The 14953-nt window shown below is 42.4% G+C and overlaps 1 protein-coding gene across 4 annotated transcripts in view; it reads right to left on the bottom strand.

Moving 5' to 3' along the window:
• ZMYM4 (zinc finger MYM-type containing 4) overlaps positions 1-14953 on the bottom strand; it is a 64755-nt gene that overhangs the window by 25966 nt on the left and 23836 nt on the right. For all 4 annotated transcript variants that reach the window (XM_060258646.1, XM_060258649.1, XM_060258647.1 and 1 more), the window contains exons 2-12: positions 12334-12379; positions 8988-9515; positions 8303-8370; positions 7429-7599; positions 6657-6735; positions 6258-6510; positions 5056-5230; positions 3924-4136; positions 1830-1980; positions 1589-1704; positions 744-1019 (exon numbers count right to left, since the gene is read on the bottom strand). In XM_060258646.1, the coding sequence (XP_060114629.1) occupies positions 744-1019; positions 1589-1704; positions 1830-1980; positions 3924-4136; positions 5056-5230; positions 6258-6510; positions 6657-6735; positions 7429-7599; positions 8303-8370; positions 8988-9515; positions 12334-12379 (2076 nt within the window). The remainder of the gene's footprint in view (positions 1-743; positions 1020-1588; positions 1705-1829; positions 1981-3923; positions 4137-5055; positions 5231-6257; positions 6511-6656; positions 6736-7428; positions 7600-8302; positions 8371-8987; positions 9516-12333; positions 12380-14953) is intronic.

Below are 14953 nucleotides of genomic sequence, written 5' to 3' on the forward strand. Positions count from 1 at the left end.
ATTTGGTGGATTTAGGAAGGGTGACATTCCATCATGCCCTTGTTTGGGAAGAAAGCAAATTCACTCAACTTTCATTCAACTATCAGTACAAAGGTCATGCCGACACCTTCCCAGGGCCTATAAACCAAAGACTGTATGTGTTGTGATTCTGTGAGAGCACAGAATGTGCCAGCAAGCACAGAATCCAACATCCTGAGAATTTAAAATTTAAACAGAGCAGGAGCCAGAAAAGTGGCCAAAGTAAGGTCTCTAATGGCTTTAGGGCTGGGACCTCAGTGTCCTTCACTACCAGAGGACGGCCACAGGCACAGAGGTTTAAAAGGGGATTAGACATGAATGGAGGAGAGGTCTATCAGTGGCTACTAGCTATGATGATTAAAGGGAACTTCCATATTCAGAGGCTGTCAGCTTCTGAATCCCAGTGTCAGCAGGCAACATCTGGGGAAGCCTCTACACCCTGCTAGCTGGCCCTCAGGAGTAGCTGGTTGGCCACTGTATGAGATAGGATGCTGGTCTAGATGGACCACTGGTCTGATCCACCTGGGATCTTTCTATGTCCTTGCCCCTCCCCTGCCTAGCTAAACCAGAATAAATTATGCAAAATCCCCAAAGAACAAATCATGCAAATATTCTATTTATGCATTTAGGTCAGAGGTCCTGCCTGTACATAGGCTTCTGGTAACAGTTACAGGTTCTCTTTCTGTGGCTCACACATGCACATCCACACAACAAATGTTAATTACCCTATAATCAAGCAGTTCTGGCTTGGTTGCAAAGAGGCGGTTACAGTGTTGACACTTGAGTTTGACAACTGTGCGGGCAAAGGTAACTTGCTGGGACTGGGCAGCGAGTCTCTGGAGCCCGGCCGCAGCTGAGCTGCTCACAGAGCTGGGGGAGACCGTTGAGGTAGTGCTGCCCGCTGCTGAAACCGTTGGTCCCGAGGGGATGCTGACAATCACCTGGCCCTGCGACAAGGGCACCACTGAGGAGTTCATTCCTGCGGGCTTGTTGAATAAGTTCTAGTAGAGTTAGAGAGGAAGCAAATGTCAGCCATTGTGGGGATAAGCCCATCCCTGCCCATCCACCACCATCCATCTTTGTACCAAATCAGGGTACTGGAAAAGATCATGGAAGTGGCCACTTGCCAAGGAAAGCCAGTGCTTAAGCATTGAAAGCTACTTGGAATGTTTTTATCAGAAAAGGGTATGTGTGAAAACATACAGCTATGCAGGATCAAATTAAAGGTCAACTGAGTTCAGCACTCCACTCTGAACAGTGAACAGCCAGATGCCCTTGGGAAGTTCTGAAACAGGCCCCAATGACGATTTGCCCCACAGTACAGTCATCAGAAGTGTATTGAGACTGTCTGATTAGGAACTGATCTGAAACTCTGCCTTGGAAGCTTGCTGAGTGATCCTTGGCCAGTCACACACTCTCAGCTTACCCTGCCTCAGTAGGCAAGCATTGTGAAGACGAAATGGAAGAGAGGAGAACAAAGTAAACTACTGTGGGTCCTCCGCGGAGAGAAGGGCAGGGCATAAATGAAGTTAATAAATAAATGATGCTGTTAAAAAAAGTCAAGACCTACCTGAAAAGCTACCACACAGCTATAACTGCAAAAGTTGCGTATGCTCCCATCAGACATAGCTAGGTGATACTGAGGGATGGCTGAGGTCTTACAGCTGTTACATTGGACCTGGACACCTGTTGGAGAAAACAACACCCAGACACACAGGCTTGTAAAGGAAAATCATAGCAAACATGAAACTTTTAAAAATGTTCTGCTTTCAGAAGAGCATTAAGTGAGGAAGAACAAAGCGGTGTCGTACCTGAAGATGTGACCATTTTGACTCGGTGTGCAGAGAGGCAGTTCACAGAGCAAAAGAGCTCTGTCTTCCCAACATTGTTAGTGCTTTCAATCATCTCAGCTGAAGACCTCAGCGATTTACACAGTGCGCAAGGAGTGATTTTTGCTGATTTCTGAGGAAAGAGTAATATGACAGGGTCTTTTGCTGGGACCAGAAACAGGTTTATTTACTTCACAAATTAGCCATCTGGACAAGTTTGAGAGGTCACAAAAAAATATGCACATAAAATAAGAACAGCATGCTCAAACCTTGCTAAGGTGTTGTTTAGTAAAACAGTACACTCTTACTTATCTTTGCTGTACTTCTACCCAAGAATCTCATGTCAATGAGGCCAAAATTCCAAGTGTCCAATAAATCACTAGAAAGAGGCCATGTGACTAACAGTAGATCAACATCAGGAAGTAGTAGATTGGGGGCAGGGATAAGACCACCATCAGCCTTGACCTTTCCAATCTTTTTCTAACAGAGCCCTAAAGAAACTCCAATAATTTTTGTTTCCTGTTCAGAACTAAGGTCTGGTCACTTGAGACATGCAGTATGAACCTATAGCTTTAGATTTAAAAATACAGCTCCTGTGAATATTTTTGACATATGCAACATATTTACAAGGATATACTGTAACTGTGAAGATTTTATAGTTGCTATAGTCTTATAGCAACTACAAGGGACAGTTTCTCTACAAATAATACCTATTTTTTGCATTTTCTCCTTTCAACCTTTCCTACCTCTCAGTAGGTCAACACTAAAACATATGTGCTAAGGTAGCATACCGTGCAGCAGTTTGCAGCTCTCTTGCTCCCTCTCATATTGGCTGTATTTGCAGTTTTGTTTCTAGTCCACTAGAAAGGCATGACTCTGCTTAGGATATGCATTGTTAATGTTATAAAAGCAGTAAAATGAGTTTACAGTTATTACTAAAATACTGCATATTTTTCTGCTCTTCCCAAACTTTCCGTTAGGGAAAAGAAAAAGAAACAAAATGGAAATGTATGCCGTCACCCCGTGACTTTAAAAATTCCCGAAATTTCACATCTTTAAGTAGGAAAGAACTGCTTAAACCCCACACCTGCTGCTCTTCCAACACAACCCTCCTTACAGCTGATATTTGCTGCAAATCACCCTCTGCTGCGTTTGTTTTTGGGCCCTAACATAACAAATGTTATTTATTTATTTCCTGCTTTTCTCCACAGTGGGGGACCCAAAGCAGCTTACATTGATCTCCTCACCTCTATTTTATCATCACAACTACCCTGTGAGGAAGGCTAGGCAGAGAGGGTGTGACTACACCAGGGGTCCCCAATGTGGTGCCCATGGGCACCATGCTACCTGCCAACACCTTTCTTGGGGTCCACCAAACATTTTAAGAAAGTGGGTAGGGCCTTTATCAGTAGGTATTCTGACTGGACACAAGAGATTTTATTGGCTCTGTTGATTTTTAGAAACACTGCTTTGGCAGCAGCTGCCACCCCTGCATAAAGATCTTTACTGTGAAAACCATTTTGTGGCTGGCCCCATGCCCTGTGGCAGTCATTTTGTGGGTGTACCCAACCACACCGTGGTTTTGAACCACAGGCTCAAAAACAGCTGGGATCTCCTGGACTACACCAAGGTCACCCACTGAGCTCTAGTGGGGATTCAAAGTCGGGTCTCCCAGATGAGAGTCTGACTCCCTAACCACTACGTTTTGGCTGATGCCTTTCCCTGATGTTTTTCTCTACTGTCCTGGCAACACTGTCTGCTCTTATTTTCAAATCTTACAATCCCGTTGGAAGTCAATGCTAAAGTAGGGTGAAGCGGGATAGACTTTTAAATAAATAAAAGTCATTTAAAATAAACATTTAGTGGAAAAACTGCCACAGTTATAGCCCACCACCTTCTCAGGGAACCAAAGCGAGCTTCTCCACATGCAGGTAGTCCATACCACTTCTCACATGCTTATCAAGGGAAACGCTGGGGCTCTCCTCCCCTTCCCCCAGACAGCTGAACAGTGAACATGGGAGCTGTGTTTAAAAAACAAAACAAAGAAAGACAGAGAGACAGGGAAGAAACCCTAACCTGTTTGTATGCAGTGACACATGTTGAGCTGCAAAACTTCTTGGACTGTCCCTCTATCTGAAGCATGTGGCACTGCCCCGAGGCACTGTAACAGTAACCCCCACAGTTTTCACAGCAGTTCATGGTCAAGTTGTTCGCTGAGCGGAACTTAGAGAAGCAGGCATCGCTGCAGAGCTTGTGCACGACATTCTGGTAGTTCACTTCATGCCGAATCTGAAAATGGGATGGGGGGGAGGGAGAACTAAAGTTTGTCACACAAGAAACAGCAGAAACTTTCCTGTTCTGCAAACAACAGTGCATAAAAGTCTCCTGACATCACCTGTCTCTGCTTTACATGAATGGCTCTCCATTCTGAGAAGACACTATTTGCTCCTTGAACCTTCCGCAGCATGTCCTTGCATGCTGACCAAAGCAAATGCCATCTCAGACTTTCAACTAAGGTTCCCTGGCAACCTCTGTTGTTTGCCACCACTGCAAACAGTGTTAGGAGAAAATTGTTTTTAAAATACCAGCATTGCATGCAGTCTGACATCTGTCACTTCTGGGGAAGTTATGGCATTTTGGCATAACTAGAAACAATAATTTTTCCATACTGTTCCCAGTGATTCTTAGAGTGACATGACCTTGTTTCCAGTTCCCAGCAGAAATTAACCATGGTATGTGTGCTGCCAGTGTCCCCTATGCCCTGTCCCCAAAACACTACTTTCAACAGAGCTGTGTACTGGGGTTTATACATTCCACCCCCCAAATGCTGCTTTAAGAAGGCTGAAGATACATGAGACATTCTTTTAATTGCAGTGAAATTGCTTGCTGAGGTGATCACAGCCAAAGAAATCCTACTCATCCTTTTTCCACCATCCCCCAAATTTCTAATCTGTCTCTTCTTTGAATCTAGAAACTATTCTGGACAGGGTACAAGAAAATCACTTTCATTTTCTGCTTCTTCAGTGTTCAGAGAATAGTACACAGTCTTAAAATGTCTTCTTGAGGTAGAGTGCACTGACTTTAAGGCTGCTCAGGAAGTTTTGTAACTTAACAGGGATTTCAGTAAAGAATTATAGGAGCTCAATGTCCACAGCCTCTACAGGAACCCTGCCCACTGCCCAACCACCTGGTTTGCAAACTCAGTTACCACTGCATTCTTCTGGCACATGCTGCACTTGGTGGAAATGCTGTTCGTGTGGATAGTGACAACAGGCTTCCTTTTCAGCTCATACAGGGAAAGACACGACTGACTGCAGAAATCCTTGCTGGAGTTTGTGTTGTCGAACTGAGCAGTGATCACATCCTTTGGGTTAAGAATCTCCCTGAACAATTTAAAGGAGAAGAAATTTCTCAACTGTCTTGGATTTGAAATTCCCCATAAACACAAAACAAAAATGCCACACATAGCAGCCCAGTTCACAAGTTACAGTGAATACATATACAATCTGTGTATTTTTCTTTATATCCATGTTGGAGTAATTTCCATATGACATTCAACACATGCACACCTGAAGAACTAAAAAAGATAAAATGCACATTTATCCAGGTACTTGTCTCTGCATTCATTTGTAAAGCAAACACAAACTATGTAAAAAACAGAATTTGCTCGGGGGGGGGATTTTAATAAAGAGAATATGGTTGTAGGATAACAGAGTGGGTCAGGAAAGCACTCTCATAAAGGGAATCAAAAGCCTACACCACTGTTTAAACATGTAGTATTACCCATCTACTGTATATACTAACCTGCTCTTGCTACATGATTTTCTGCTTTGGAGTTCCACATTCTGCTTTGTTTGACATATTATGTCTGATACTTTTTTGCATTGTTTCTAACTGGTAATCCTAGTCCTGTTGCATTGCTTGTTAGATGTCTCATCCTATCTCACTACATTGCTTTTAGCCATGTAACCTGCCTCGAGTCTCAGCAAGAAACAGAAGATATAAATAAATAAAAATAAATAAAACAACTGCATGTTGGTTCTTCCTTATAAATAGGGTATCCATGCACATGAAGGTTGTACATGTGTCCACTCTAACACATGAGCACAGCTACTGAAGGGAGAGGCAACAGAGAACGCACACTGCACATAGATGATCTCATGCTCAGTCCCCAGCAGCACTGGTTAAAAGGGCAAGTAGTAGGGCTGGAGGCGTAATGTCACTCCTGGGGTTTTTTCCAGGAGCAGCACCAATCCATCCCCAATGTTTCCCAGGCTTCTGCTGGCTGCACCCTGGCTATGGCCCTCAGGCTAGAACATCCCATCAATCCCTCCACCCTTTTCTTCTTCAGATCTGGCCACCTTTAGCAAGATACACAAGAATGTTAATCACTGCCATGGGCTTCTTTACTTTGAGCAGCTGGAACAGGTTTTCTTGGTAGAAGCTGGTGGTCGGGTGGCTGGAACCGTGTATCCAGTCAGGCACAGTGTGGAACAGAAGAGCTGAGTGGAACCTTTCCTCTGATATGCTGTTTGCCCCTTCTGGAGGATCTTTTTGCAGCCCGAACAGGAAACACGAACTGCTGCACTTGGGACCGAAGGAAGCAGTTTGTTCATGCCAGAGGGAGGGGCATTGGGTGGGAAACTCGACGTCAGCTGTGGAGCTTACCCAAAAAAAGAGAGAAGAAAGTCCACTACTATTGCAGTTCTTGGAACAGGAGTGAGGGAAAGCATGACCTCTTTGTGATGCAATAAATGTACTGGTTGCCATTCCACACCCTTCTCCCCTTCAGTGTTCCCATGTACTTACCGAGAGGACTACCGCTGACCGAAAACACAGCACTTATCTTCAGCTCCCCTTCCTGAGCTTTTGGCTGCCGGCCATATTCCTGAAACAAAGATCAATTCCAGCCAGTAAGATTAGCAACACCCAACCCGTGCTGGTTCCGGACCATATCTGACTCATGGAATCTTCCTCCAGTTTGATGAGGAGGCAAACCTGCCCAAAGAACCCTGCCATGACAGTCCCCTCCCCTGGCACACAATGTGAACAGCAGCCACATTGCCCATGGCTTCTGCCAATATCCTCCAATTCACAAATCCAAGTTATACAGAAAGCTACCTGAAAAAACATTAAAGCTCTGACTCAGGGATTCAATGGGGGATTTCTATCAGTGTAAGAAGAGGAGATTTTGGTGACACACCCCAACTCCTGCACAGTCCTCTGACTCCCCCCCCCCCACCAAAATCTATTCCTGGGAGCCCCCCCCCCCCGGCAAGCATTTCAGGAGTTATTTGAGGCTGCAGCACAAGCAGTGTGTGTATGTGTGCACGTGTGTGTGTGTGTGTGTGAGTGAGAGAGAGAGAGAGAGAGAGAGAGAGAGAATTAATTAATTACACTCCTATGTAGAAATTCCTCCCATCTGTGGAAATCCTCCGTGTGATCCAATAATAATATCAAAAAGACTCCAAGACTCCAACCTATTCCCCTTCAAGCTCAGCTTTAAGGCAGCCTCAAGAGAGAGGAAAGGCTTTTGAGCCACACAGCAGTCACCACTATCAGGAATACAGGCTCTTCTTACCTCAGTATTTTCTGGTTCATCCTTAATTTTGTTCAGCAGCCCCTGCTGAGGCGCCAGCGCCTTGTCATAGTCATTGTCCAAAGGCTCTTCCTTTATTCGGATATTTGGTGCATAGGAATTCCCGAGATCTTGACTGACTGATTCCTTGATAGCAAATGGATAGTTAGACTCCTGGCATGCAAGAGCAATGAGAATTTTGTTAGCAGGCACATCTGGGAACACACATTCCTTCCCTCCCCAAATATGATTCCATTCCATTGTATTTATTGTTTTCAAACCAATTCCAAAGATGCAAACTCTACTTTGGCCCACACCTTAAAAATAAAAAAAAGCTTAAAGAAGACAATCCTTATTTCATTAGTTTCTCCCTCTGAATAGTTACAGCTGTTCAATAATAAAATCTTCCTCTGGTAATGTTAAAAAAGAAGACACTGCAGACAGAAAGGTGCTAAAATTTCATATGAATAATCAGGCAGGGTGCATAAATTAGAAGGGAATCCAGCTGAGCAAACTGGCTGGATGTTTTATGTCAAATCGGAAACTTCAGCCAGCAGCACATCTGCTGGTCCAGATGTTCTACATTTCTAATTTTTGCTTCCATCCTCAGACTCTTCCCTTTATTGCTATGGATCACCCTCTCTTTCTAAAAGTCCCTTTCCTTCTCATACAATTTGGCACCTCGTCTCCTAGGTCACTGCTTCTTCCACCTTTCCTAGACCCTTCTCCTTTGACCTCCCTCTTTAAGATCAGAACACCTCACCCAATGACAGCCATGCTGGCTGGGGCTGATGGGAGTTGTAGGCAAAAAAAATCTGGAGAGCTACTACTGGCCACCCCTGTACTATGTTATGCAGAAGAAAACGCAACAACTTACCCTGAAGTTAACATCTGGTGTTTGTGGTGCTAACTGCATCCGTAATGTTTCTTCTACTTGATTAGAAACTATGGGGGAAGCATAGATTCCGTTAACAACATTTGGCAAAATTTTGCAAAACTTGTGTGAAGTCTCTGGTGAGGCTTTTAAGAATATTACGTGAAGACTGTATCTGAAGGAATTAAAATCATCTAGCAGGCCTTGGTGGCCTCTGACCTTTATTCTTTAATTTCTGAAAAAGTTCATAAATGTTCAACAAATAACTAGATGAAGTACTTGGTGGTGGACACTACTGTCAAGTGACAGTCGGCTTATGGTGACCCTTTATGAGGGTTTTAAGGAAACAAACAAACAGAGGTGGTTTGCCATTGCCTGTCTCTGCATAGCATTCCTGGACTTCTTTGGTAGTCTTTCATCCAAGTACTAACCAGAGTGGGCCCTGCTTGACTTTCAAGATCTGACAAGACTGGGCTTGCTAGGGCCATCAAGGTCAGGGCAAAGGCAGTTCTTGCTGTGAGACAAAAGGAGTCCATTGCCCTTAATGGTTCACAAATCTAGCTGAGTGAGAGAGAGAGACTGATCTGGTCCAATCCAACAGCAAGTTTCCTGCCCAAACCACAGAAAAACAAACAGGAACTGATCAAGAGCTTGCTCTATGTACGTCTCTAAGTGATCGAACATTTACCTGATTTATTGAGAAAACTGCTTTTCAATCTTGAATCCAAATCCTTCGGCACTTTCTCTAAGCGTTTATCCCGCTCCTGAAAAGGTCCTTCTCTCGTTTTCTCCTTTGACAAAAAAGCCTCCTTACCATCATCTCTTGCTATGCTGAAATCTTTCCGAATGGGCTTAAATACAGGGGGTCCTTTGTCAAAAGGGGAAGAGAGGTCCTTCTGGATCATATTTTGCATTTGCAAGTCTTTCTCGTTGTCCATGGCATGATCCCGAACCCTCCGCCCGTCTCCTCGGCTATCGTCTGGGCGAATGGCAGAAGGGAGACCATCCTTTGGGGCAAAGTTCTGTTCATCCTCATTATCACTCCCAACAACAGGAATCCCTGTAAGATCCCCCGAGTTCAGGAAGTAATCGCTGTCATCCAGCAGCGAGTTTGTAGAGCCTGTCCGGTTCTGCATTCTGTAGGCTATGCTGTCAAAGGCAGGGCTTAGACCATGGACTGTTTTCTCAGCCATTTCCGTATGAACAAGGTCAGCACCTGGAGAGGAGGAAAATTGGAGGTCTTGAGAAATCACTCTCATTTGGATTCTGGAGGCAGATATGAGGCTGAATACATTGTGAGCAATGTTCCCTCTAAGCTGAGTTAGTGTGGGCTAGCTCACAGTTATTTAGCCTCTGGCTCACACATTTTTGTCTTAGCTCAGGAAAAATGGTCCCAGAGCAAACTAATTTATGCAGTAGCTCACAAAGTAGAATTTTTGCTCACAAGGCTCCATAGCTTAGAGGGAGTATTGATTGTGAGTGGAAGGGGACTCTTATGTCTGTGCCCAAAAGCATGTCTTATGTAGTGTGTTACTTGAACAGTGTTTTTTCCCAATGAAACATTTGGGAAGTTGAGGGGTGGTGTCCATGAAAATACACTCTTTGGGCAGGAGAAATGTTTTTCAAGAAAGGGTTTTATGCAATCAAAATGTGAAGCACAATTTTTAAATATAAGACAATCAACAGCATTAGATAATTTCTAAGGACACTGTTTAAAATATGTTTTAAACATATTTTCATGGTTATTTTTATGGGCAACAATTAATTGTAATATATTTGATAATATATTATTAAGGAGACCAGAGTTTTCAACATTATACCAAGTTTAACTTAGATATTCTAATAATATATTTTCTTTTGTGTATGACATTTGTTTCCTAATTTCAGCTTCTCACATAGCAAAAGTAAGAATATGTGTGCTAAGGCTACATAAGGTGCAGCAGGAATGCCGAGCATATTTGTAAGTTTGTTCGTAAAAAGGGAAGAATGCAATGCTCAGCACATGCAGCCTTCTGACCTAGAAGAGTGTAACTCTGTTTAGGATTGGACTGTAAGGCGTTTCAGGGTTGCCACTAAAATCTTATTTTTTATTTCCCTGACCAACATTTGTCAATTTCCCTGACCACCATTCAAATATAACCGCAAGTTAAAAAATGAATAGGTCATGTTGCATTAATGCAAGGCTTAATGAAATGTTCCACTCTACAACTACACAAGTCTCCACTGCGAAAATATTTGTCAAAGTAAGAGATTTAATATCAGCTTCTTTCAACATTAACTGCAGCAACATCTGTTTTGCAATTGCACCAAAAATTACACCAAGATACAAACTTCAATTCAAATAAACTCTGAATGCTAACAAGTAGGAACTTGCCCAAAGCTGGGAAAGTTTCACTTTCACTTTCTGGTTCCAGAAGGTGTAATGAGCAGATCAGCAGCAAGAAAGGAGGTAGAGTTTCTGCAATCTAGAGAAGCAGACAACTCTCATTTGCAACCCTCATGCATGGGAGAAGTCAGGAAAGAGGGTGAGATAGCTGGTACTCCGTAAACTCCAGCAGGAAAAAGCAATCACATTTGCAAAATTTACTTTGTATGGTGTAGAGTAGAAAGTGCTAGTTATTTGTGAAATCCAACAGCGGCAAAACTCTTTTGCAACACTGTGCGGCAAAACTCTTTTGCAACACAAGCATGACCCCAAAACATGCTTATCTTTATATGTAAGTTAAATACAGTACTAGCAGGTAGGGATGAAAACACTTAGATGTTTAAAGTTTCTATACTGCTAAACATTTAAAATAGCCTTGCTTTGCAAATACTACAGGCAGGGACACAGCTCAACAAACACATTAGGCTGGTTGCTGGGGGTGGAGCTGAGAAAATGTGGAGCTGGGAAAGGGCATCATTAAATTTTACTTGTATTCTGCTACTTCTCTATGCAAGTTGCCACAAGAACAGATCATGCTCTTGCAGCAGGTCAAAAATCCACTGCTTGAATATATTTTAATCATAATTTCCCTGACTTCAGACCAATTTCCCTGACTTTCCCTGACCTATTTCCATTTCCCTGACTTTCCTGAAAGTGGCAACCCTGCATTTATGCTTTTAAATTCCAAAAACATGCCGAACAGTATAATTGTACATGCTAAGTTATTAATTACATATTTTATGTATTGTTTCAATAGGTAGCCATATTGGTCTTCAGTAGAACAACTAAATTAGAGGCCGGTAGCATTATAGAGACCAAGATTTTTGGAGTGGGAGCTTTTGAGTCAGAGCTTCCTTTGTCAGATATGCTTTATGTATGTATGTCTCTACAGCAAATCTGACATTCCAGGTTAAAAGCCAGAGAGATTAACTTCCCAGTGAATCATTCATATTTATAGAAACGGCACCAAAATGTGTAATGATTTCCTTGTTTCACAATAACAGGTATGTTATTTGCTTTTGTCATTAGCTTAAGTATCAACCTTGCTCATAACTGAGGTCTCTTCTGGCATTCTTAAACCCTTGATCTTCACAAGACTGTGTTTGAGCATTCAAATAATAGTGTCATCCTAAGAATTTATTCAATGGATCTTGCTCCTTAATCAAGTGTGCTTTGGACTAAATATATCTTTTCTGAGCAGTCAAATAACCAAAGGCTACATCCAGATTCCATTTTCTATCTATGGAATGGAATTTTCCCACTTCTCCTTCTCCCACTACAGGGGATTTCCATGAATTGCTATTTCTGGCGGGCAAGAGACCCTCAAGACTGGCATGACAGGTATCAGCAGCTGGAAGGGAAGAACTGGTGGAAAATGCCAATTTAGTCTAGATGCAACCCAAAGGGGCCAAAAGAATTTTACTTTAGAAAGGAATTTTCAGATTTTCTGATGACATAAGAAGATTTCTGGTTACTCTGCAATATGTGGATCACTCTCTTGAGCTACAAGAAACCAGGATTTGAGAATTCTAACATAGGGACAATAACTGTGATTCACAAGAAATGTAGAGAGGAAGGTTGTAACTGAAGGAATGAAACAAGTGCTTACGTTTTTCTCCAAGGTTTCCAAAAACTGCATCAGTTTTGTCTTCAAACTGCAATTGAGAAAAGGGTCACATCATTATTCTGAATGTTTCATATAAAATAAAAACCCTTCCCTCTTTCCCAACTCTCAGTAAAAACAAAATTATACAGAGGACAAAAATGTAAGTTTATTGTGTTTTATTCTATTTATTTCTTTAAAAGATTTATTCCCCATTTCAGAGTGGTTAATGACAAGATATAAAGCCAACAATGAATTAAAATCCAAAAATTCAAGAAACAAAACAATCAAGTAGACTATATACTGGTTCAAGAAAAAAAAGAAGACAACTCCAGGGCAATGGCATACTCATAAAGAACAAACAAAATCCAAAGTCTGGGTAGAAAATGTTTAATCCAACACCTGAAACTTAATAAATCAGGTGCTCGTTGGGCAAAACCACTGCAGAAAAGGTCATGATGCCCAACAGCTTCAGAAGGTGGGAACGTACAGAACAGGGCCTCAGTGGTGGAAAACTTTCATTATGGGGCAGATTCAAGTTCATACAGGAGAAGGGCCCCTCTCTGAATCCAAGGAAGGAGAAAAGGAAGTCAGGAATGGAAGCAAATGCAAAATGCATGTAACTAAACCTTCATTTCAGCAGGGGAAGTTGTTTAAGCCAAGGAAGATAAGCAAAACCTGAAGCAAAAAGGTGGAAGGACTCCGAAGAAAGAGAGAAAGACACTGATTTCCTAACATGGGTTTCCATGGCACAGAATGGGGGCAGTTCAGGCTCCTGGGGACAATGTGAACCCAACCCACAAACCTAACAAATTTTCAACAATTAACACACCGTTTTGCCAGAAGCACTAAATAAGATTATCACCATCACAGCATAGCGCTACTACAATAAATAAAAGCAGATAATGTAACTGTACTAGCTCCTGGCTGTAGAAAAACCAACCGGCAACAACATTGTCCTGACATATTTTATATTAAAAGCAGGCAAAGATGGGGTAACTTTTCTTAACAGGACTGAGCCATTAGAAATGATAAATACACAGGATTGGGATCTGTCCTGGCTTCTTTTGGCCTTTGGGACTCATTCTCTTCTTTTCACACCCAGCAGTCCAGGAAGATGCAATGTATATCTGAGGCGGTTAGTGGTATGGTGGTAGTGGTGATGTTCCAATCCACACATGCTGTTTCACAAGAAGGCACAAAAAAGCCCTATGCATGCACAATGGTTAGTTGCCAACATCCAGGAGGTGCCTGGAAATCTCCTGGAATTGCATCTGATCTCCAGCAACAGAAATCAGTTGTCCTGGAGAAAATGGCTCCTACAGAGGATGGATTCTATGTCATTCCAACCTGCTGAGGTCCTTCCCACTCCCAAGCCCCTTTATCCACCTCAAAATCTCCAGACATTTCCCAACCCTGAGTTGGCAACCTTAACAATGTGCATGCAGGGCACTCTCCCTGTGACAGGGAAATCTGCTTTTCACAAGGTTCAACCCACACACAGAGGTCTGTACACTTCTCCGTACCCTTCAGATGTCTTCAAGATAATATATGGCTATTGGGAGCATGCCAAAGCTTTCTGCCGTGATGTCCCTCTTGCCAATGCACATGTGACATTCTCAAATTGGTTCACAAAACAGCTTCTAAGCAGCTAGCCCTGAACTTTGTAGCCAGTGTTCCTCAGAGATGGCACACTTCCCCAAGCCCAATTGCACTTCTTTACACTGCCACCTCCCCCCCCCCCCATATTCTTGACAGTCACCTCAAGGGTTTCCCAATGGTTCCTTCATGTTCCATCCTAGTAATCTTCTGCAGGTAAAGGATGACAGAAGTGCTTCTGGTAGCAGAAACTCAAGCCAAGCTGGCTAATTTGGTTAGGTACTTATAGGGAAGGTAATCCACAGTTAAGGCTGGCAAGGAGCCGGGGGGGGGGGGGGGGAACGGACCCTGTCTCTTTAACAGAGGTCTTAATGTATGGAAATGGACAGCTGAAACTTTTCATTGCATGGAGGTTAATAACATCCCATCATCAGCTTCTACTAAAAGGGACACTTTTCTCCAGGCCTGTTGGTAACCCTATCCCCAATTCAAATCTCTGTCTCCACCCATGGATTCACTCAGAGGTCACTGGCAATCTTACATCTTTTAACAGTGGTATAGATTCAATAATATTATAGGATTCTTCAAGTATTACTGATAGAACTCTCAGGTCACAAAGGAAAAAATGCTATATACAAAGCAATAAACAAAAGTCATACTCAGGATTTTCATTAACATCCTTTAATTCTGTTCTCTTACTCCTGGTTTTAAAAACATATTACCTACCTCGAGCCTCTTCAGGCAAAGAGTAAAAATATATAAAATAAAACCAGTAAAACGCCACACATTTATAACATCACATATTCCGTTTTCTTGCTTTCTGCAACATGAACAGTCAAGTTTCCTGTTTGAATTTATTACTAGAAAACCTATCACTCAGTCACCAAGTAACTTTTCAGAAATCTGTCAGACCTAGCTGGCTTTTAGAATTTGCTTTCTGTTTATTTTACAAGCCTGTTATTATTTATTTTATAAAAATACACCTTAAAGAATCTATAGAACTTTTACCAGCAATTTTCTGTTTTTA

This window comes from Heteronotia binoei, chromosome 17 (assembly GCF_032191835.1).
Source record: "Heteronotia binoei isolate CCM8104 ecotype False Entrance Well chromosome 17, APGP_CSIRO_Hbin_v1, whole genome shotgun sequence".
NCBI lineage: Eukaryota > Metazoa > Chordata > Lepidosauria > Squamata > Gekkonidae > Heteronotia > Heteronotia binoei.